The following is a 21,620-nucleotide window of genomic DNA, read 5'->3' on the forward strand; positions in this document are numbered from 1 at the left end:
TTTTTTTTTCATTCTTTCATTTCTTTCTTTCTTTCTTTCTTCACTCTTTTTTTTCTCCCTTTCTTTCTTTCTTTTTCCTTTTATAGGATGGGGAATCCAAAAGACTATGTAGCTTTACCCACTTCTGAGGAAAAAGCTCTTCCAACCTCTTCTTCTTCTTCTTTTCCTCCTCCTCCTCCTTATGAACAAGATGGACCTCGACAATATTCTCTTCGTTGGAAACTTATTTTCATCTCTTTTATTGCAATCCCTTTGTTACTCATTGGTATCTACATTCGCCCTGCTTCTATCACTGTTTTTTCCCCAAAACAGGTATACATTGACCTTTTTTTTTTTAACTATCACCATACTTATATATATTTATTTACAATTCGATAGTCTTCTCAAGTTGACCTTGGTTTTCCTCAGGACATGCAACAAGTAAATTTGGCTCAGAATGAATTGATCAGTTTTATGACTCATTTAGTGGAAGAAATTGAACATGGCACTCCTTGCAGACGTCCACATGAAAAATCTCCTCACAACGGCAAACACCATGATCATCCTCATCGAAAGCATCATCATCATGGTTATCACGGCAATCACGATCACGAACATCCCCCTCATAGCCTTGGAAATTCTTATGACGGTCCTGAACATCCTCATCATGATAATCACCCTCATCATGGCAAGTATCTTCATCATCATGGGCACGAACATCCTCCTCACTACAAGCACCATCATCATCATCATCATCATCGTGGGCATGAACATTCTTCTCACGGCAAGTCTCCTCAACATGATCACGAACATCGTCCTCAAGATAATCAACATGAAAAACGTCAGAACGAAGATGGTGTATTTGTTCAAAAACTTCCCACCCACAACCGATATCAACCACCACACAGAAACCAACGACGTGGCATAGAATTTCCTTCTGTACCAAAATGGAGACAACGCTATGAAATAACATCTTCAACCAATGCATCAATGCGCATCCACGTCCGATCAGGTCCTTTCCCTTCAGGTCTTACTGGCAATGTCAATCTGCGACAAGATACAACAGGCGTTCAAAAAGATATTATCGTAACCCTTAGTATGGATGATGTTGACTATGCTAGGATGATTCGACTCTCTACTCATAGCTCTGGTGATGCTTTTTCCCTACGCGTTTTCCCTCAGCATGATATTCCACCTGCCTCATTCAACTATTCCCTTGATATTGTCTTTCCATCTGGCTTGCACTCAATGGATTCTTTATATATTAAAATTGATAACGGTACAGTAAATGGTGATGATTCTTTGAAATTGGCTTTCAAGTCTGTTACTTTGGCTGCAGCACATGGCACAATTCTCACCAAGGTAACAAATTAAAATAATTATTTATTATTACTATTATTGATCTATTTACGGTAATTCAATTAACTTTTTTTTTTTGGACTGGGACATGATGATTTGATGCAAAAAATAGAATCTCAAGGCCGACCGTATTATGTTAGGTGCTTACTCCGGTACAATTGAAGGAAGTTACCAACCTACTGAACAGTTTGCCGTGGGTGTTTTCCATGGTCATTCGGATATTCATCTTTTCTCCTCTCCTAATCGAACAGATCATCTTCATATTGCCTCTGGTTCTCCTCATGGTGTTGCCAAACTCTCTTTGGTAATATACCAAATAACTATTTCCCTATTGGAGCTCTAATACCTTTTTTTTTAAAAAAAAAAAAAAAAAATTTTCTTATCTAGGCTCATGGATCCTTTGAAGGTCAGTTTATTGCCAAACAATGCTATGGAGATGTGCCCACTGTGAACTTTACTGTCAACGATGGTGAAAGCTATGTTTATGATGAACAAAAAGATAGTCCTTCTTCTGGTTGGTACTTGAACGATACTAATGCCGGACAGCTGATCATCAGTGCAAGGGATAATGCTGAACTTTTGTTTGAGTAAACATTCCTTCTTCCTTTAGTTTCGTCTTTTTTATCTTCTCTTTTTTTTCATCTTTTGATTCCTCTTTGTGCTACTTTTGAACTCTAATCAATAAACATTTTGAAATCAAATACTTAATAATAATGACTCGATGATTGATGATAGTTGATGAATAGATGATGACACATGACGAAAATGAATGGTGATTTATATCAATTTAACGCTGTCTATACTAAAGTGTCATGATGGTATGATAGGGTAATCTTATGTTTTAAAAAAAAAAAATGATTCTACAGAAGAAACTATAGGGTCCAGGCTGAATGAATGAGTTGATCATCCAGGGAGAATGGTATCATAATGTGATAAATATGTATATATATGGTATAAAAAAAAGCATGATTATCTCACTATTCTTACAGTGCTACCATCACTACGCAATATGATTCATCCTCATTGTTATCGGCTGCACTGTTAAAAAGTAACTTAACAATGGATAATGGCTTTTCATTGCTTTGTCCCATAGTGATTCATAATGTTGTAACGTCACAGGGAGTAGACATGTTCCTCTTTATACTTTTTTAATTAAAAATCATCATCATCGTATTACATTTGGATTAAACATATATGAAGCCATTCAATTGGTCTTCATAACAATTTATACCTTGCTTTCCAATACATAAAAAAAAAATCAATATCGTCTTATCTTATCCGATAGTCATCATCATTCAATAAAATGATCACCATTAGATTCCTCTCAAAAAAGTAACATCATATCATCTAACCCCATTTTATTGCTTATCTTGCCACCTCATGTGCAATAAATACTAAAATGATTTCATTGATTTTTTCGAAAAATTGCCTGAGGATACCCTGACGATTGATTTTTACAGCCAACATTTGGCTGAGGAGTTCCAAATTTTTGGCTGTAAAATCCAAAAAAAAAAAAAAAACTGATTTCCCACTTGCCGCACTTTGGGGGGGTATGAAAAGAAGGGGGGAAAATGTACTTGAATCTTTCCCTTTTGGCTTTTATATATTTCTTATTTGATCAAAAAAGATGGTAAATCATAAAAAGCATATAAACGATATCAATAATGACGACAATAATGGATGGATGGATGGATGGATGGATGGATGGATTGATTTATTATTATTATTATTATTATTTGATGTAGCCTAAGCAAGTGTTCGACATTAAACAATTCCTCGAAATCACCCGCAGAAAGGATGCCAGCTGTAAGTTTCCCCCCAACTTAAATCTAACATCAACTCATTAAATGTATTTTTATATAAATGTTATAGCTGCTCGTGTAAAGAAGAACGGTGACAAGTACAAGTTCAAGGTACGATGCTCTCGTTTCTTGTACACTCTCGTTGTCAATGACAAGCAAAAGGCCAACAAGCTTAGACAATCTCTTCCTCCTGGTAATAACATTATATATCATTTTCGAAGAACAATTTCACTCATTTTTTTTTTTTTTTGTGTGTAGCTCTTAGCGTCAAGGATATCTAAACGACAATATGATCGAATCATGATTACTTTTTGATTTACCTCTATATCTATCTAGTCTTAGTTATTCTCTTTTATTCATTTTTTTGGGCTCTACGCTTGCAATAAAGGAAATTATAAAGTCAATCATCAACATTATCAGCATCAACGTCGAATTATATTTGAGTAGATAGATCAAGAAGAGAGAACAATAGGATTTATTGATATACATATTGGGAAAAAAAAATAGAAAAGGGGAAAGGAATATATTAAACTATACTAAGGTTCATCTTGCAATATCATAGTGACAGAACTTCCACGTTGATCTTGAGGGAATATCACATCATATTGGATAGGAGCTTCTTCTTGGTCAATGGAGATCTTGATGTTTGTCGAAGATAAGGATTGTGTTGGATCACTGATGCTTACTACCCAGGTGCCATTGCCCACTTGTTGCTGTAAACAGAGTACCAAAGGATGTATCGTTTCAATAAAGATATCTGTGCCATCATCCCCTTCATCATCGTCGTGTGACCATGGTATACTGATCGATGCCGGTGCCCAAAACGCCAACATCACGGAGTGCTCCGTTGCACTGAATGCACCTCGTACGTCCTCCGTATAAATGAATTCGAGTGGTGGCTCTGATTGATGTCGGTGTAATCGATAATTGGGTTGTACTGTATACGTCAATGTCTTTGTTGTCATGACTGTTACTGACCAAATATCCACATTTTCTTTCGTCTTGTTGTTGGAAACACCAAAAGAGGTCCAATCACTTGGATGAGATGTTGCATCCATTGTCAAATTGACAGGCATGTCGAACGTATAAAGTATCTTGTCGTGCCATACAGTTGTTACATTGTGATAAATTCCATTGGGTTGCTGTAATCGCTTTCCATTCAAATAGATATCACCACGCCGCCGTCTTTGATCCAAGGTTGTATTGACCATCATGACAGAAGAAGAAGAAGAAGAATTGTGATTATCATAAGATACTACATCCATTTGAACTGCATAAACAGAAGGGAAGAAAATAAATGTCTTGTGCCAACCAAATGCTCCAGGATCATCATCAAGTGGATCCGTATAATTCATCACTGCCACACCCATTTGACTTGACTGTAAAGTTGCCGCGCCTACAAAAGATGTTTTGCCTTTGAATCGATTTGCTTTTTCGCATCGTGAAGAAGAAGAAGAATTGTTGTTGATCATGGTCACTCCAGGTATCTTTTTCCAATCCCAAGCACCAAAAATATCCACATAATCATCCCCTTGTTGATATGTAAAAAGACTGCCATCATTAAGATATCCACCCTTCAGATTTTGACCATTGAAACATTCACAAGTTGTTGTTCTAGTAGATATCATTTTCAACGTAGTGATAAAGCCATGACACCGATGGACAAGATAATCAGCATTCCAAAAGTATCGTGTTCCCATCAATGGACCTTGATTTGCTGACGTATATGGATGATCAAGTCGCTGAATCATAGATGATAATGCCCGTATTTCTGGTTGAATCACATTTCCTGTTGTTGTTGTTGCGTTTGTTGTCTTGTTGCCAATGGTACTAGCATTGATATGAATTGCTGACCATGATTGAAGAATCCCATTCAGTTGCATGATATTCAATGCCACCCCATCAGTACCTTGTAAATCGCTAGTTCGATAAGAAATCATCCTGCCTAATACATTGTATTGCCATAACCAAGGAGATCGTACCACAGAAGATGTCAATGAAGAAGAAGATAAGTTGGTGCCAAACATCATCCATTCACTTCCAGAAAGAAGAGTAGCAAATGATTGTTGTGTGGTATTACTAGGGAACCAGGATGATGCGTTGCGCATCATATCAAAGATATTGATCAAATCCAAGATATAAGCTTCACCATAGTTGCCATTGTAAAGTTGAGCATCATGAAATAAGTATGAACCATCCACTTGTATACCATCCTTTCCATTTGGAGCAATCACTACATCTTTAGATACTCGATCCAAAGCGTCTTGAATCAATAATGGATTGGATTGAAGAAGAGCTAAAGAGATACCGTTGTGAACTATATTCAAGAGATCGACGCCACTATATTGATCCACCACAGAGTATGACCTAGAAGTGAACTTGATACATTGTTTTCGTTGTGCAGATGATAGTTCATTGTTGATCAAGAGGCATATATTCCCAATATATCGAGGAACCTCAATCACCTATATCAATTGAGAAAGAAAAGAAAAAGAAAGAAAGAAAAAAAAAAGGGAGTTTTAATTTCAAGAATTTTCTCTTTTTTTTATTTTTATTTTTTTTTTTTTTTTTTTTGTTATACTTGCCTGAGATTCCCAAGCTCTACTCCATAAGCCAATTGTACCACAAGGACAGTTTTTATAAGCTTGGCCACCATATAATAGACAATCATCATTAGTATAATCATGAGTGAACCAATATTGGAGAGCTTGCAAGATGTGTGATAATAAGATTCTATCTTCTTGCTGATGATACCAAATAGATGCCATGGATTCTATAATTGAAGCATAGATTTTAGACTATGATGATTTATCTGTTACTGTTTCTTACCTATACGTTTGAGATGATTTATTGCCGACCATCCCGTTTTTCTATAAAGACAATAAAATAAAGAAAATGAGACATATAGATACCATCTGGAGAAAAATTCATGCAAAATCATATCACTAGCTTACCGCACTAAACAGCCGGATGTATAATCAATATCAGACCATAATCCTGAAGTATTCAATGTTGAACTCCTATATATATATATATATATGATGCTGATGGTTGAGTAATCACAAAAATGGAATTGAGAAATATCTATCTTAAATGTGATTTACCAAATAAATCCATTCTGTTTTTCTTTATTTGAGTTGGCGTTGATAAGATTCTTGTTGATCAAGATATGAGAGAGGTCTGAGGACTGGAGAGAAGTCGTGATGATCTTCAAATGGATGGGATAGCTTTCGTTACTTCCATAAGAAATTGATTGATTCTGCTGTTGTTTTGATGATGGATGATCTGTTCCTGATGATGATGATGCTGATGATGATGATGATGATACAGTAGATGTGATAAGAATTGGTTCATGTGAAAAGGTAAAAATGGGATAGGCCGTATTCCAAGCATACCATAAAAAGAAAATACAGCCTATACTCAAGCCTAATTGATATTGTTTCTTGTAGTAAAGATAAGATTCAACGCAGGTGATGAGAAATAGGATCACTAGAATCATGATGACACCTTTCTCTTCAAAGAACCAAGCTAACAGTAATTATAATGAAAAAAGAAAAAGGAAAAGAAAAGAACTAAAGGAAATCAGGGTCTCCTCTCTCTCTTTTTTTTTTTTTTATATGTATATCGCATGTAAATGATTAGATACGGGGGGAGAAAGAGAGACAACAAATGATAGAAGGAAAGGACACTTGAGTCTGAATTACTCCAATAGGCAAGTTAGATCATCAAAGCACAAGCTCACGTGTGGTCAATATGGTAGAATGAATGCATATATGTGTGTGCTTGTATGCCAAAACAGAATAGACCTCACAATCAACTATACTGGCAATCATTTCTCTTGCTCTCCTTATCCATCTACACATACGCTCATCCACACACAAAAAAAAAAAAAAAAAAAAAAATTAGGAGTTCAAACCATCCTCTTTATTATACAAATTATCTCATATTATTGAAAGCATTCTTCAACCAGTCATCATCATATTTAGGTATCCAATGATCATTATTATCACAAGAGTCATTACAATCATCATATACATATATATATATATATATATTTGAATATATATACAAAAGGTTTTTATTTGTCTAATAATAAGGATTGCAGAAATGGTATAAAAGGAGGAATAAAGATAAACAGGGAGGAATACAAATATAATAAAAAAAATGGTAATAATAAGAATAGTGATAATAATAAAAATAATACAAAACACACAACAGAGATAGAGAGACAAAGAGAATAGACTATTATCCACGTTGCATCTTGTGTAGTAAAAAGCTGGAAGGATTTTTGTTCATCACTCGCTGTAATCGTTGAGGATGGCGTAAAAAGGCCACTTTGGCAGTCGTTGTTGTCTTCATATCAAGATCGTCCATGCATAAAGAAGATGTCGTTGTTGGCAATTGATGATCCATTTCTTGTTCTTGATGGCAAGCAAGTGTATAAAGCGTTGCAACCGTTGAAACCATATCGACATTGTTGTGTAAAAATGATTTTTCACGATGGAACATATTCAACAAACGATCATTTTCATCGGACCAATGAGCTGAGCATAATCGATATTCCAGTGGGATCCATAAATCATTCTTTTCAATTAATCGTCGGCGAACCACATGAGTGTCAAAATAAGGCCCATGGCATGATGAACATACTTTTACGGATGCGAGGTATGATAATAGATGATTAGGTAATTGCGTCAATTTCTGTGTTGTGATTCTTGGTGATGCATACTGTCTTGTTGATTTGATACTAAATTTCCCTTTTCTTGATGAAGTTGTTGTCCCTGCTGTTGTTGTTGAGAGAGTTGAAACTACATTTCTAGCACAGATTTCCATAAGACTTGGTGGATCGTGAGTCAATGTATACTCCATAGCTTGATGTTGTTCATGATTCAATAACTGATGGCAATGATCCAGTCGTAATCGTCGTAAATGTGACAATCGAGTCATTTCTGCCGGTAATACTGAGAGCGGATTATATGATAGATCCATAGTAACAAGTCGTTTCATGCCAGCTAAATCCGATGGTATAGAAGTCAACTGATTATGTGATAATAATAAGGTGTTCAAAACTGAAAAATGACCGAGAGATGGAAGATGCTGTAACTGGTTGTATGATAAATCTAATTCCGTTAGCCGCGATAAGCATTGTAAAGTATTGGGTAAATGTTGAAGTTGATTTTTGGAGATCGTGAGAATTTCGAGTTGTTTCAATTGGCCAATGCTGTCAGGTAAATCAACTAACTGGTTGTTGCATCTAAAGAAGAAGAGAAACAAGTTAGTTGTTTGTTGTCGAGTCCTTCTTTTCCCCTCCCCTTTTTTTTTCCCTTGCTCCTTTTTTTTTTTTTCTTTTTCGCCACCCAAAAGATATCTTTTTTTTAACCCCTTCCTATGTTCCCCAAATCCATCATTGTTCGCAAAAGACTTTCCCCCCTGTAATCCAAGTCTCCCAAAAACTATGCATACGATCATCACCCACTCCAGCCCCAATCAAACCAATCTATATATGTCTATTATAAATACCATATCTTCATCCACATAACATACACACATATATATATACCCAGATACGCACATACTCGCTCACACAAATGTATATATACCCACATATCTCCTTTTTTTTTCAACGGGAGTATCACTTACAAATCTAATTTCCGGATAGATGTCAATAAACCAATATTTGGGCTAAGACTAATCAAAGATCGTCTAGATAGACAAATTTCACGCATAGAAGCATCTTGGGAGGCCAATGCAGCTGCAGCAAAGGTCAATTTCGTACCAATAGTAAATTCATCATCATCATCATCAAGATTGCCACCGTCGATAATACCCGCAGTCAAATTGGAAGCATTCAAATTGGAAGTATAAGCCAAAGTAGGAGCAAGAGTAGGAAATCTTGGTTGTTGTTGTTGTTGTTGTTGTTGTTTCTTTGAAGGGAGTGAATCGGCGTAGTAAAGCTGGTCCACATAAAGTATATCCTTAGCAAGGCGTTCATTCAGGGTCACCATTTTGGGGGGAACAAAAAAAACATCTTGATCTGCATAACCGGAATCTATTCGGTCAATGTGTTGTTTCTGTTGTTGTAATGTACTATAATAAGAAGACCTTCGACGTTGTTGTTGTTGAGTGAGTGGTAAGGAACAAGAGGAAGAAGAAGAGGACGGAAAGGAAAGTCGTTCCTGTTGTACCTTATCGTCATCGTCACTTTCGTCAATATCATATACAAGACCGTAGTGTTGAGGATAGAGTAATAAGCGTTCGTCTTTTTTGATATGTTGAATATTGTTAGTATTATTATTATTACTGTTGCTAAGATGGTCGACTTGTTTTTGGTTGTAAGGTGATGTTGCAGTAGTGTTTTGATTAGGCTTGTTGGCTACAATACCAAAAGTGTAATCTACCTGACTACTGGAAGACGTTTGACCCATTGCTATATATGTATTTTGTTTCCAAAGTGATACACTTTTACGTAATAAAAAAAAAAAAAAAGAAGAAGGAAAGAAAGAAATAAAAAGAAAAAAGAAGAAAAAAGAAAAAAAAAAACCAAGAAAACAAGTTTTATGTAAAAAAAAGACAAAACAAGAAAAAAAAAAGGCGTATACGGAGTTTGAATGTCAAGAGGTAAATTTCCTTTTTCTATTTTTATTCATTGTTTGTGCTTTGATGCATGCAGATTAACAAAACGAGATATAATGAATAATAATGAATAACTAAAATTAAAAAAAAAAAAAAAAGAACTAACACAACGCTAGGATTTAGGTAGATTTGACAATCACTTTCACATTTGTTGATACATCACCAATCTGTACCTGTACAATATGTTCACCCAATGATTTGATACGACCACCTTCTGACTTGAATTCAATAGCTTGTTTATCAATCGTCAGTCCATAATCTTCTTTCAATTTCAATACCAAATCATCAACTGTAACAGATCCAAATGTATTGTCACTATTAGGTACCACTGCACGCTTAAATTCAAGTTCATTAACATTTTCCAATCCACCCACTAATCGTTCTGTTGCTTGTTGACGTTGTTGTTGTTGCTGTTGTTGTTGTAAGTATACATCCTATTATATAATCATTATAATCATTAGTCATTTTTGCACGTTGTCTTCCTTAAATGTTAACGATCATCCTCTCTATAAATTACCTCCACGTGGTTATGATTATCATTTGCTTCCAATATACGATTACGAGGTCCTTCGTATGTTGATACATAAGTTGCCTTTCCAGCAGGATATAAAATGTTTCGCATAAGTCCAGCTATATTAAGAAAAAAAAAAAAAGGGAATATCAGATATCTGCATAACTACATAACATAACCTTTATATATGCATACCCCAATCCTAACTCTCCCTAAATCTTCCCCCCCCCTCCTTTTTAATAAAATATACTGTCAAAAAAAAAAAGTTACTTACGTCGAACTAAAACAATGTCGTCTATAAAATAATAATAATAATAATAATTATAAAGTATATAATTAGTTCATTTTTTGTGCATAATGATAATAATAACTTTGATACCTTTGATACCAACCCCTTCAACAAAGTCATTAAGTTTGACTTGAATGGCACTTTTCTTGTGAGCATATCTCTATTAAGAAAAAAAAAAAAAAGAAAAAGAATGGTAATAATAATGAGTATATTTAGCAACACCAAAAAAAAAAAAAAAAGATAGATATGACCAATTTACTAAGACATTCCTTCTTTATTATTATTATTATTATTTATTACCTTTGAAAAATAAGAACTAGTTGTTGAAATACGGTTGATTCGTTGACATTGACGAGCTAAAAAAGACATAACGAAAGGTAATTGAATACTCAAAAGAAACTGTATCTTTTGACAACCCCCTTCCATTTTACTCTTTTTTTTTTCAAAGCCACTCATGAAAGCGACCAGTACATTTTATTCTGCCTTTTTCAATTTCCGCATAAAGTGGCATTTTTTTTTATCTTCATGATTTCGCGCCCATTCTGTATTTCATTTTTCTTTGCTAAAAAGACATTTATTGGAAACTCGGTAATGTAAAAAATAGATACCTTTTTATTTATTTATATATAGAAAAGAGTCATGATGATGCGGTAAAAGGTTCGAAGATGAACCATGAAACAAAAGGAAACTAATATGGACCATATAGTACTACTTCTTCTTTTTGATTCAAAAGGTGATTCACTTTATATTTTTTTTTCCTTCTTTCTCTATAGACAAACAAGCGTCCCTTTTTTTTCCTTACTTTCAGGTCTCTAGTCACTTTTCATTCTCTTGCTTCCTTCTCTATGGTGGTCACAATGTTCGAAATCTTAGCATCCTTCAACAAGTCTACTGATGATGATGCTGTAAGGCCGGACAAAGATCAAGAATGTGCTGATATTTAGATTGTCAAAATGAACACAGACTCCTTGGGTTCTTTTTTTTTTTTATTGGCGATAAAGGATCGGCACAACATATATGTTCTCCTTCTTTTACTTTATGGTTAGTTGGAAATATACAAGCTTTTGCCTGAACTTTGTTGGTTTATCTTAGATCATGGACAACAACTAGTGGAAAACAAAAAGCAAGAACTATTTGGGTTATACTGTGGGTATGGACTACCTTCTTTTTTTTTTTTTTTGAAGGAACAATGTCAATGGAAAGGAAAGACTTGTAAGGAAGGAAAAATCTGGAACATTGTTTGGTTGGAAGAAAAAGGTTTACACTTTTTGGATGAAGAAATAGTCTATCTTTGGTCTTGCTTGGTTATACTTTTGCTTCGGTTTGTCTAATAATGTGAACAACTTTTTTTAAATCTGAACTCATTTATATCATTTGATATTTATATAATTGTGCTGATCGACCAAGTGAATGGGATTGAAACTAACTATTTTGATATTTGTATTTTTTTTTTTTTTTTATTTTGTAGTCTTATTAATTTTATCGCATGATGGAAGAATATCGGAAAGAACCAGGCTCCTCAACAACTAACAATGATGATAGCAATCAACCACCTGCTGCTGACAATGAAATCCGTGTATCAAATTCTTCATCAATTAAGAGCAAGGTCGGTATGGGATTGGACAAATTGAAGGTAAACAACAACAAAAAAAAAAAAAGGAATGGCATTTCATAGTTTGGTTTTTCAACTAAAAATATATATATATATATATATTTTTATTTTTTTATTTTTTATCAAATTCATTGATAGACTTACCCTAATATTGTTGTGGTGGGAAAAGGAAATACGATCAATAAGGCTATTACCATTGTAGAGATCATCAAACGACGTATGGACGGAACTCTTCATCAATACAATCAAATCGGAACTGTGACTTCTACAGAACAATGGGCTCCCATCAAAGACAATGAACTAGATAGGTATGTATCAATTTGATATCTGATGTGAACACTATTTTCTGCAAACTGATTTTCTTTTTTCTTCTTCTTCTTTTTTAGTATTACCGTGAAAAAAATGTTACCTATTACAATCATCTATTTATCTTCTACTCCCATGCCAGAATTGGAATCTACTGCCACGTAAGTTTACAAAAGGGGATAATTAACAAAAAGAAAATATCATCTTTATTTATTATTTCTATCTTATTATAGTTATCAAGCTCCCCACAAATATGACTAGTTCTTAGCTGATACATATATTATTATTATTTTTGTATATATTATTTTTATTGTATTTCCATTTTTTTTTTATCATTTACTTTATCATCTCTCTGTATTATAATAAAATATCATATTTTCTTTTCAGTTCATCATATACATTTATGATGCTTCATTAGGATGGATTTAGAATCACATTGTTCAGATATTGCATAGATGAAGATCGATGATGATGATGATGATGATGATGATGATGATGATAGGACGATATGATAAATAATGAACGATAATTATTATTATTATTTCTTTTTTTTTTTTTTTTTTTGCTAATGATTGCATAAATCAATACGAAATATATGTCTCTCTTTTTTTTTTTTATTACTTTATAAACTACTTCTTCTATCTAACAAATCAATCTATATTTTATGTTTGCGGTTAATAATTTCATTGCTTAAATTCCTATGTTATTACTTGTCACACCATCAATCAATGACCTTTACACATGTTGAAGATAGGGAGACAGGTCATGTAACCACACCAGGAGCAATCCTACAAACCAATCAGAAGAGAAAAAAAAATATTTATGAGATACAAAGGAAAAAAAAAAAAAAAAAAAAAAAAGAAAAGGTAAAATCTTACATCTAACATATTTTGATTAGAATAAAATTTGGAAAGTAGTAAGTAAAATAGAACACCCAATGCGACCAGCGCTAAGAGCCGAATAAACATCATCATGATCCAGTATTTCTTATTGAATCGAAAAGTCCATTTTGTTGGTATCACGACAATACCTGATAATATCCCTGCCATAAATCCACCTAAATGACAGAAATTATTATACCTACATTAAAAAAAAAAATGAAGATGATGATTAGCCAATATATGTTACTGTACTCCTTTTTTTTTTTTAGAAGGGAATATTTGTCTTACCCTGGCAAGTAACCAAGAGCGGCACTCAAAACTAAATAATAAAAGTAATTTCATTAATGAGATTGAGTTCATTTTGGACCTATTTGGTTGTATCGATCTATTTGCTCTTTTTTTTTTTATTTCAGTTACCAATCAATAATAAAAGTTTGAAAAAATGGATACTAGATTGAGGAGTCATTTGCCATGTTTGGATATGATTCACCAAAGCTAAGCCAAAAATACCATTCAAGGAACCAAGGCAACCCATAAGAACTTTTTTTTTGTAAAAAAAAAAAAAAATGAATATCGTTCATCCATCCATTATCATTGACTCTATTACCTATATCATCATGTACAAATACAGAGGCGAGCACATAACCAAAGGTACCAGATAAAGTCCACACCAGCATGAATCGTATAGGGTTGACACGTCGTTCTATTGTTGCTCCAAATGTCAATAAAATGGCTATATTAACTAACCATTGGATGATACCACCATGAACAGCAATAGCAGTAATAAATCTATAAGGTTGATAAGGCTGATCCGAATTTTGATCAAATGACGATAATCCACACATATCCTTCAATGAACATTGGATACCGTCATCATCATTTCCATCGTTAAAAGAATATGACCATGACGGTGCCGATAAAGTACTTGGTTGACCTAAGAATGAACAAAATTTGGATTTAAGATGTTAGATATGACCTTTTTTTTTTTTTTTTTTTTTTTTTTTTACCGTTGTCACTTGGGCATTTGTATACAGCAGAAGATGAAATCGATTGACTAGATCGCATACAAGGTGTAAAAAGTGCCCCTGAACGAATAAAAATCTTAGAATTTGGACCAAGCATTATGTTGAAAGGTGATAAGTTGATGATGGTACCTATTTATAATGTAAGGTAAATGTTATTCAAAAAAAAATTTATATGTAGACGTAACCTTTTCTTTTTTTTTTTTTTTTTTTTTTTTACCATAGTTTTGTTTGAACTGGATGATTTCATAAATTAAAAGAATACAAGTGGCCATTGCAAAAAGGTAGGAAAAAAAGGGTAACCAGTGCCGGTGAGGGCGGGTATTATGCTGATGATTCATCCTTGAATCATTTATCCATAATGGGTATGATGCATTTTTTATATTCTTAACATGAGGTTGTCGTTCTGGTGGTGAGTAAACTGGTGATGGCTTTGTTGGTTGTATCACTTCTTTTTCAGTCATTATTGTTGTTACTGGGAGAAAGGAGGAATGGCGATGATCATCATGATTTATCTCTTCTACTTTTGGTTGTGTTGATAAGATGGAAAAAATAGTTTGTCTAAATCCATTTTTTTTGTATTTGTCAAAAAACCCGCCATGACGGTTTTTTTTCTGTAATAATCCATCGTGTGTACTAGTGGTGGATAGAACGGACTGATGATCTGTATCATTCAAATAATAATGATGATGGCTTTCTAAATTGGTATGATTGTGACCTGGATGATTCTCTAAGGTTGTGGCCGGATGTTGATGGTACATTCCAATTGTGTCTTCTTCTTTTTCACTATGATAGAAGTGACGAAGATGATCATCATCAGATGGTTTCCAATGATTGTTGTTGTTACGATTCATACCACTATAGAATGATGATGATGATTCTCTTGAAACCAGTGAATCACTACGTTGAATAGGCAGATGTAAGCTACTGGAACTTGGTTTAAACTTGGTTGCAATAAATCTTTTCATTATTCATCAAAGTGTCAATAAAGATGTGAAAAAAAAAGAAAAGGAAGAAGAATTGTATAATGATTGACAGTTTGGATTTTTTTTTTTTATTATTATAAGAAAAAAAAATTAATGATGATGATATAAAAGGTAATCATACCGTCAAGGTTGTCAATGATTTCGCCCTTTCATATAGCCAGATTATTAGAGATAGAAGAATGTACAACGTTGTCAATTACCGTGTAATTAAGATCAATATAAAAAAGTGGACTTTAACTAAATTTGTCCATCGGTTTTCATGCGATCTGAGATCCTATTAGAAGAAAATACATGTATTGATAACAAATGCTGTCGGTGCTTTATTTCTTTATTTTCTTTTTTTTTTTTTTTTTTTATTTTTTGCCTTTCTTTCTCTTTTTTTTTTTTTTTTTTTTTATGGAAGCCAACAAACTTTCTGTCCTATCTCTCAATTGTTGGTATGTAAATCGTAATAAATACTTGTAACCGTTTTCTTTAGATAGACCATTCATTTTTTTTTTAAAAAAAAAAAAGGGGACTTTATTTAGTTTCAAGAAAACGCAAGTTTCGTTTGGAAGCCATTGCAGAAGCCATTCGTCAATTATCGTGCGATATTGTGACTCTACAAGAAATATGGGTTTATCAAGACTTTAATCATCTCAAGAATCATGTATCAACCGAACTTCCCTATGCTAAATACTTTTACAGGTAACTAAATCAACTATTATACTCTTTTTATTTACAATTATTTACATATACTTCCTTTTTGTTTCCTTTTGATAAATCCGTGTACTAGTGGTGCTCTTGGCAGTGGCCTGGCTATTCTATCAAAATACCCTATTACATACTCATCTTACTTTCGTTATACGCTTGCAGGACGGCCATTGAAGGTATTCCATGGTGACTACTATGTAGGAAAAGGTTGTGCTTCTGTGTGTCTTGAACATCCTCTTGTTGGCGTTATCCAAGTCTTTACTACACATGTAAATATATACTCAATATTGAAATGTGTTGAATGAACTAACTTTCGTTTCGTTTTTTTTCTTCCAATTAGTTACATGCTGGTTATGGGAAATCTGATGAATATCGAGGACATCGAATAACCGAGTCTTGGGAATTGGCCAATATATTACGATCTGCAGCAGCTCAAGGAAGACAAATCATAGCGGTATGACTTGGGAAAGAGAGATGAATCATATTATAATGGTATTCATCATTCTTTTTTTTTTTTCTTTATATATATATATATGTAGACTGGTGATTTTAATAGTACCCCTACAAGTTACAACTATCGACTTTTGAAAGAACACGCGTTTATGACAGACTCATGGCTGGAGACACATTTAGATAGTCAACAACAGAATTGGCAACAAACAGAAAACGAAGATTTGGATGATTTTATTCAACGCTTTGGAATTACTTGCAACTCATCTTCAAATACTTGGTCTAAACATTTCAACCCTCAACCTCATAAACGAAAGGCAACTGGAGATCGTTTGGATTATATCTTTTACCGGCGTACACCTCAAATGATATGCACTGATTCTTTCGTTACAATGACAAAACTTATTCCTGGATCAACAGTTAGTTATTCTGATCACTTCGGTGTTCAGTCTAATTTTATTCTTAATGGTGATGATGATTTCTCTAAACATAACGGTTACATGAATAATCATTATAAAACTATATCTACAACATCAAACGCATCCATGTTACCGCCATCAACAAGATATCCTTCTATTTCAACATCACTTTCCCATCCTACCTATACAGCACTTGACTTGACAACAGTACAGGAACTTATTTTATTGTTACAAAAGGATCAATTGACAATGCAGCGCATGGCACATCGTTTACTACGGACTTTTATCTCTCTGGTGGTGATAGTTCTTGCATTATATGTTGCAATTGTGATTGTTCCCTATCGTGTTTCTGTGAATCAATTTTTATCACATAATGGTGATGGTCATCATCATGATATGCTTATTGTGTGGTTACTACCTTTACTTCTTGGTATTCCTCTTATTATCTGCTCTGTCCTTGCCATTGTATGTCTTATTGTTGGTTTTGTTTTCGGTTATGGTGAACATCAAGCTATGCATCAATTTGTTATAGATCTTCAGACGCTACTTCATGGTCTTCAATTACGCAACAAAGATTCGACAATCTCATCATCATCTCCAACCACTCCATCTCAATTAGTAGAAACGTTGTAGTTTAGTAATATTATTATTTTCATTACAGTGTATGTGTATTTGTATTATATATATATATAGATTTACTGTAGATAATTATTTATATTGTCACTGTTGTATATTGACTTTTTAATAAACTGATATTCCTTTTTTTTTTTTTCTAATATACTCCTGATTATTTTTATTTTTATTTTTGATTCTCAAATCAACAACATACGTACAATGTATTCTATCATCATCATTGTAGCACGCCTAGACGATAAAACTCATTTCATCAACCATAAATGGAAACTTCGGATGTCTTTTTGTGATATTGCCATAATGAATAATCATAATTGAACAAGAAAAGAGAGAAAGAAAAAGAAAAAGAAAAAGAAAAAGAAAAAAAAAAGAAAAAGAAAAAAAAAAAAGAAAAAAGAAAAAGAAAAAAAAGAAAAAAAAGAAAAAAAAGAAAAAAAAGAAAAAAAAGAAAAAAAAAGAAAGGAAAGAAAACAATACAAATAAAACTAGTCAAAGGCTAAAGACACAATCATCAAGTTTGAAAAAAGGCTCATCCGTTACATTTTTTTTAAATATATGCAGTATATAATATACAGTGTATAGTATCAAAGATATAAAAGATTAGGAAGATAGTATCTACCAAATATAAGTATAAATAAAATAAAATCAAGTCCAAGATATAATAGAGAATAAAAGATAAAGTTTTATTTTTGGATATTATACTAATTTAATTAATAAATGAAAAGAGAACTAATGAAAAGACAAATAGAATGAAGGAAGAAAGAGATGAATACAAGTTCAATGAAGGATGATGAATATACATTAAGATGTGTAGTAATGTCGAATATTACGCGATAATGGGAAGAAGAGGAAAGAAAAAGGAGAAAAAAGAAAAAAAATTTTTTTTTTTTATTCGTCTGCGGAATTCGAAAAGTCAAAAAAAAAAGCTGTATTAACAATACAAACTACTGTACCACTTTACTTTTCCTTTTTTTTTTTTTTATCTCTTTTCCTATACGTGTGGTTGCGTAATCAAGTACTGGTGCTCACTATTTAACTTAATATCAATCAATCATCCGAATTACTTTTTCAATTTTGGCCTTAACATTTTCATCTAAAAAAAAAAAAAAAAAAAAAAAATTGGCCTTAACAACCAAAGACCACTTAACATATCACTTAACAACCGCATATGATTGGCCACAATTCGACCACCGAATCAAGTCAAACTGTAGCAAAAAAGATACTGAGATGAGACTACCAGGGGTCGAACCTGGAATCTCCTGATTCGTAGTCAGACGCCTTGTCCAATTGGGCCATAGTCCCTCAGTTGCGTGCTAGACTGATATGATCATTATGAATCAGTCGACGATTTCGCTCAAATTTGACGTTAGATTGATAATGAAGTAATCGATTTTCGACATTCATCTGTCAGTTTGTCCGAGTGGTTAAGGAGTGTGACTAGAAATCACATAGGCTCTGCCTGCACAGGTTCAAATCCTGTAGCTGACGCTTTCTTTTGCTTCTTTTTCTTTTTATATACTCCGTTTCCATGGTAGCCAATAGGAACGAGTGCTGTGTTAAGTGATTTTTTGGTTCAAATGGCCAATAAAAAAAAAAAAAACCTGTTAAGTGAAAAATTGGTTCAGATGGGTCAAATAAAAAAAATATTATCAAAGTTTATAAGGTAATACGGATGATTGAAAGAGAATAATGTAAATAGTGAGCGCCAGTACTTGATTACGCAAACACACGTATAGTAATAGTAATAAAAAAAAAAAAAAAAGTAAAGTAAAGAAAAATAAAAGTTCCAAATTTGGAGGGTAGGAGTTTGTAAAATTGTTCTCTTGCTGTAAGGAACAAAGTGAGCTAAAATAGTTGTTTTCATTAAAAAAAGATAAATTATATATTGACTGAACTCCAGAAGAGAAAAAAAAAGGAAAAAGGTGGGGTATTTATTCTATGTCGTATCAGCGTATTCTGTAACATATGCGTATAATAAAAAATAAAATGAATACATTCATAATACATCTTTGTAGATGGAATAAATCCTATTGACATGTAATAAAATAGTTGTAATAAATAAAATAAAACTTTATGGAATAAAAAAAAAAAAAGTATGTAAACTAACGACTACATTAATGTATATAATTAAAACCATAAAAAAAAAGTCAATGAAAGAAAAAGAAAGGTAAAAAAAAAAAAAAAAAAAAAAAAAAAAACTAAAAAGGGGACTTTGAAATTTATTCTACTGAGAAAAGAATGTCGATATATTTACCATATAATCATCATCATAGGAATTAATCATGATTATCAATACAAACTAATCAAATGTATCAACAAAGAGTAGACATGGTATTTAATACATATGATGATTAATTTTTTTTTTAAACAGATATAAAAGAGATATAAATTTTTCAAGTGTAGATATACAGTAATAATCAACTCTTTTTTTTTTTTTTTAATTTTTCAATAAACAGACTTTTCCACTAGTCCCATATTTTTTATTTTATTTTATCTATACACAAATTTAAAGAATATGGATATAAAAAGTATAATGTGAATGACTAAAACTAAGAGTGGATAAAATATACGAAATATAGATATTTAGGGTGATGCTTCGTATCGTATGACTAAACAGAAAAAAACCTTTTTTTTTTTTAACATCCCTTCGCCCCAAGAAAAGATGGTCCCCATATTAGATTGTTGTCCAGGTATCCACTCTTCTGATCTTTCTGATAAAGGCTTGTATACTATACGTAGGCATTAAGTCTTTCAAGAATTGTTGTAAATATTGTCTTCTTTCCTTCATGTAGTTTAGGCGTTCGACTTGTCCCAAAGAGTTCTTCAAATTGGTTATGTACTGTATTAGTTGTTTGATGTAGAAGAACGAAACAAAGTAATTGTTGACTAAAGATAACAGATAGTTATCTTTATTGTTGTAGAAATAAAATAACGTGTTTATATCTAAACTAAAGAAAGGAGAGACTAACTAATGTATCATAGTTGTAATGAGAAAAAAAAAAAAAAAAAAAAAAAAGGGACAAAAAAAAAAACAGGAAGGAAAGAGGAGAAGAGAAAGAAAAAGAGAAGGTGAGAAAGAAAACAAAGTAAATAAATAAAATAATAATAGAACTCAGACATACGCCATGATTTTTATTGACTAATGTTCCTTGACAGAATAAAATAAAACAAAAAAGTAAAGTAAAAGAAATAAAAAAGATCGAAGTTTGACAAAATTGCTCTGTCTTGATATAAAGAACAAAGTGAGCCAATCAGAAGTAAGAATCCACAAATATAATAAATATAAGATAAGTTTATTTAAACAAAATATGTTTTTTTTTGAATGACTAAAAAAAAAAAAAGAAGAAGAAAAAGAAAAGGAAGGGTATTTATACTAAAATATTTTATACAAAAATGATATTTATAAACGAATTTTGATAACAAAAGAATTTTGAAAACGAAAATAAGACGGTCTTGATATGAGACAAGACAATAAAAAGATAATTTCAAGCATAAAAGAACCTGTAATTTATTATCAGCATAAAAGTCATAACATATAAAAAACATAAAAAATAGTAAAGGAATGTACTTACCGTGATAATTCACGGTTCAAATAAAAAATAAAAAAGAATAAAATAAAGACTAAAGTAAAATAAAAAGAGAAAGAAAGACAAAAAGAAAGAAAAGGGAAATAAAAAACTTATATTCCATAAAAATAAAAAAAAATTCAAATCACCGTCCGCTATCAGGTCTTCGAACTATAATTTTTTTTTTTTGTATATTTTTTTTTTTTTATTTTTTTATTTTTTTTTTTCTTCTTTACATCCCATGCCCCAACAAAAGATGGCCTCCATCGTTCAACTTTTATCAACATGACACCAGGCATCAGCTTTACGTATCTTCTTCAATAACCTTTTAAAGTTGGAAAGGTTGGCGTCACGGATCGTCTCCAAGTGTTCGTTCGAAGGATTGATTCCAGAAGACATCAGGCATCTGATATAACTCAAGTCGATTACCATGCACACGTTTGTAAGTTTTGGTTCAGCGGATTGATATGGTTTTATGA

The 21,620-nt window shown here is 32.5% G+C and overlaps 8 protein-coding genes and 2 non-coding genes across 10 annotated transcripts; 5 read left to right on the plus strand and 5 right to left on the minus strand.

The window, feature by feature from the left end:
* The first annotated feature begins 24 nt into the window (after positions 1 to 24).
* On the plus strand, positions 25 to 2,046 carry BX664DRAFT_327875 (uncharacterized protein). Its single transcript, XM_051544495.1, has 4 exons — positions 25 to 312; positions 379 to 1,341; positions 1,451 to 1,642; positions 1,726 to 2,046. The coding sequence occupies exons 1-4, from the start codon at positions 88 to 90 to the stop codon at positions 1,927 to 1,929; spliced, it is 1,584 nt and encodes a 527-aa protein (XP_051401123.1). The 5' UTR covers positions 25 to 87; the 3' UTR covers positions 1,930 to 2,046.
* Positions 2,047 to 2,929: 883 nt separating this feature from the next.
* Positions 2,930 to 3,607, plus strand: BX664DRAFT_293875 (60S ribosomal protein L38). The gene is made up of 4 exons (XM_051542069.1): positions 2,930 to 2,968; positions 3,084 to 3,144; positions 3,211 to 3,333; positions 3,399 to 3,607. Exons 1-4 carry the CDS (start codon positions 2,966 to 2,968, stop codon positions 3,419 to 3,421), a joined length of 210 nt encoding a protein of 69 aa, XP_051401124.1. The 5' UTR covers positions 2,930 to 2,965; the 3' UTR covers positions 3,422 to 3,607.
* BX664DRAFT_327878 (chondroitin AC/alginate lyase) lies at positions 3,589 to 6,689 on the minus strand. The gene is made up of 5 exons (XM_051544496.1): positions 6,245 to 6,689; positions 6,095 to 6,160; positions 5,970 to 6,010; positions 5,726 to 5,913; positions 3,589 to 5,605 (listed from the first exon to the last, which is right to left on the minus strand). The coding sequence occupies exons 1-5, from the start codon at positions 6,637 to 6,639 to the stop codon at positions 3,677 to 3,679; spliced, it is 2,619 nt and encodes an 872-aa protein (XP_051401125.1). The 5' UTR covers positions 6,640 to 6,689; the 3' UTR covers positions 3,589 to 3,676.
* A 525-nt stretch (positions 6,690 to 7,214) lies between these two features.
* On the minus strand, positions 7,215 to 9,611 carry BX664DRAFT_277084 (uncharacterized protein). The gene is made up of 2 exons (XM_051541352.1): positions 8,781 to 9,611; positions 7,215 to 8,394 (listed from the first exon to the last, which is right to left on the minus strand). The coding sequence occupies exons 1-2, from the start codon at positions 9,563 to 9,565 to the stop codon at positions 7,386 to 7,388; spliced, it is 1,794 nt and encodes a 597-aa protein (XP_051401126.1). The 5' UTR covers positions 9,566 to 9,611; the 3' UTR covers positions 7,215 to 7,385.
* Positions 9,612 to 9,689: 78 nt separating this feature from the next.
* On the minus strand, positions 9,690 to 10,950 carry BX664DRAFT_327881 (uncharacterized protein). Its single transcript, XM_051544497.1, has 5 exons — positions 10,874 to 10,950; positions 10,664 to 10,733; positions 10,559 to 10,579; positions 10,291 to 10,403; positions 9,690 to 10,207 (listed from the first exon to the last, which is right to left on the minus strand). The coding sequence occupies exons 1-5, from the start codon at positions 10,940 to 10,942 to the stop codon at positions 9,893 to 9,895; spliced, it is 588 nt and encodes a 195-aa protein (XP_051401127.1). The 5' UTR covers positions 10,943 to 10,950; the 3' UTR covers positions 9,690 to 9,892.
* Positions 10,951 to 12,062: 1,112 nt separating this feature from the next.
* BX664DRAFT_347947 (uncharacterized protein) lies at positions 12,063 to 12,752 on the plus strand (the record flags this gene model as incomplete). The annotated part of the gene is made up of 4 exons (XM_051547562.1): positions 12,063 to 12,206; positions 12,324 to 12,493; positions 12,572 to 12,652; positions 12,725 to 12,752. 4 exons carry the CDS (start codon positions 12,063 to 12,065, stop codon positions 12,750 to 12,752), a joined length of 423 nt encoding a protein of 140 aa, XP_051401128.1.
* Positions 12,753 to 13,216: 464 nt separating this feature from the next.
* BX664DRAFT_371512 (uncharacterized protein) lies at positions 13,217 to 15,362 on the minus strand (the record flags this gene model as incomplete). Its single annotated transcript, XM_051548654.1, has 7 exons — positions 13,217 to 13,279; positions 13,370 to 13,571; positions 13,661 to 13,691; positions 13,790 to 13,912; positions 13,980 to 14,306; positions 14,380 to 14,526; positions 14,615 to 15,362. The coding sequence occupies 7 exons, from the start codon at positions 15,360 to 15,362 to the stop codon at positions 13,217 to 13,219; spliced, it is 1,641 nt and encodes a 546-aa protein (XP_051401129.1).
* Positions 15,363 to 15,765: 403 nt separating this feature from the next.
* On the plus strand, positions 15,766 to 17,696 carry BX664DRAFT_327888 (Endonuclease/exonuclease/phosphatase). Its single transcript, XM_051544498.1, has 5 exons — positions 15,766 to 15,817; positions 15,894 to 16,067; positions 16,156 to 16,342; positions 16,414 to 16,527; positions 16,613 to 17,696. The coding sequence occupies exons 1-5, from the start codon at positions 15,777 to 15,779 to the stop codon at positions 17,573 to 17,575; spliced, it is 1,479 nt and encodes a 492-aa protein (XP_051401130.1). The 5' UTR covers positions 15,766 to 15,776; the 3' UTR covers positions 17,576 to 17,696.
* A 1,107-nt stretch (positions 17,697 to 18,803) lies between these two features.
* Positions 18,804 to 18,877, minus strand: BX664DRAFT_t62. The gene has a single exon. It is a non-coding gene; the product is annotated as a tRNA-Arg (tRNA).
* Positions 18,878 to 18,981: 104 nt separating this feature from the next.
* BX664DRAFT_t43 lies at positions 18,982 to 19,063 on the plus strand. Its single transcript has one exon. It is a non-coding gene; the product is annotated as a tRNA-Ser (tRNA).
* The last annotated feature ends 2,557 nt before the right edge of the window (positions 19,064 to 21,620 follow it).

Source organism: Halteromyces radiatus, assembly GCF_025201355.1.
Source record: "Halteromyces radiatus strain CBS 162.75 chromosome Unknown BX664scaffold_3, whole genome shotgun sequence".
Taxonomy (NCBI): Eukaryota; Fungi; Mucoromycota; class Mucoromycetes; order Mucorales; family Cunninghamellaceae; genus Halteromyces; species Halteromyces radiatus.

What these genes read in the sequence shown, in the direction of transcription:
- BX664DRAFT_327878 (XM_051544496.1), bottom strand. Translation starts at nt 6,639, where the DNA reads ATGATTCTAGTGATCCTATTTCTCATCACCTGCGTTGAATCTTATCTT. An exon ending in AAATCATCTCAAACGTATAG is followed by an intron (nt 5,914 to 5,969) that starts GTAAGAAACAGT and finishes CTTCAATTATAG; the next exon opens with AATCCATGGCATCTATTTGG. An exon ending in GTAGAGCTTGGGAATCTCAG is followed by an intron (nt 5,606 to 5,725) that starts GCAAGTATAACA and finishes CAATTGATATAG; the next exon opens with GTGATTGAGGTTCCTCGATA.
- BX664DRAFT_327888 (XM_051544498.1), top strand. Translation starts at nt 15,777, where the DNA reads ATGGAAGCCAACAAACTTTCTGTCCTATCTCTCAATTGTTG. An exon ending in TATGCTAAATACTTTTACAG is followed by an intron (nt 16,068 to 16,155) that starts GTAACTAAATCA and finishes TCCGTGTACTAG; the next exon opens with TGGTGCTCTTGGCAGTGGCC. An exon ending in TCCAAGTCTTTACTACACAT is followed by an intron (nt 16,343 to 16,413) that starts GTAAATATATAC and finishes TCTTCCAATTAG; the next exon opens with TTACATGCTGGTTATGGGAA.
- BX664DRAFT_327875 (XM_051544495.1), top strand. Translation starts at nt 88, where the DNA reads ATGGGGAATCCAAAAGACTATGTAGCTTTACCCACTTCTGAGGAAAAA. An exon ending in CTGTTTTTTCCCCAAAACAG is followed by an intron (nt 313 to 378) that starts GTATACATTGAC and finishes ACAATTCGATAG; the next exon opens with TCTTCTCAAGTTGACCTTGG. An exon ending in ATGGCACAATTCTCACCAAG is followed by an intron (nt 1,342 to 1,450) that starts GTAACAAATTAA and finishes TGCAAAAAATAG; the next exon opens with AATCTCAAGGCCGACCGTAT.
- BX664DRAFT_327881 (XM_051544497.1), bottom strand. Translation starts at nt 10,942, where the DNA reads ATGTCTTTTTTAGCTCGTCAATGTCAACGAATCAACCGTATTTCAACA. An exon ending in CTAGTTCTTATTTTTCAAAG is followed by an intron (nt 10,734 to 10,873) that starts GTAATAAATAAT and finishes TTTTCTTAATAG; the next exon opens with AGATATGCTCACAAGAAAAG. An exon ending in CGACATTGTTTTAGTTCGAC is followed by an intron (nt 10,404 to 10,558) that starts GTAAGTAACTTT and finishes TTCTTAATATAG; the next exon opens with CTGGACTTATGCGAAACATT.
- BX664DRAFT_277084 (XM_051541352.1), bottom strand. Translation starts at nt 9,565, where the DNA reads ATGGGTCAAACGTCTTCCAGTAGTCAGGTAGATTACACTTTTGGTATT. An exon ending in TCTATCCGGAAATTAGATTT is followed by an intron (nt 8,395 to 8,780) that starts GTAAGTGATACT and finishes CTTCTTCTTTAG; the next exon opens with ATGCAACAACCAGTTAGTTG.
- BX664DRAFT_293875 (XM_051542069.1), top strand. An exon ending in CCGCAGAAAGGATGCCAGCT is followed by an intron (nt 3,145 to 3,210) that starts GTAAGTTTCCCC and finishes TAAATGTTATAG; the next exon opens with CTGCTCGTGTAAAGAAGAAC. An exon ending in TAGACAATCTCTTCCTCCTG is followed by an intron (nt 3,334 to 3,398) that starts GTAATAACATTA and finishes TTTTGTGTGTAG; the next exon opens with CTCTTAGCGTCAAGGATATC.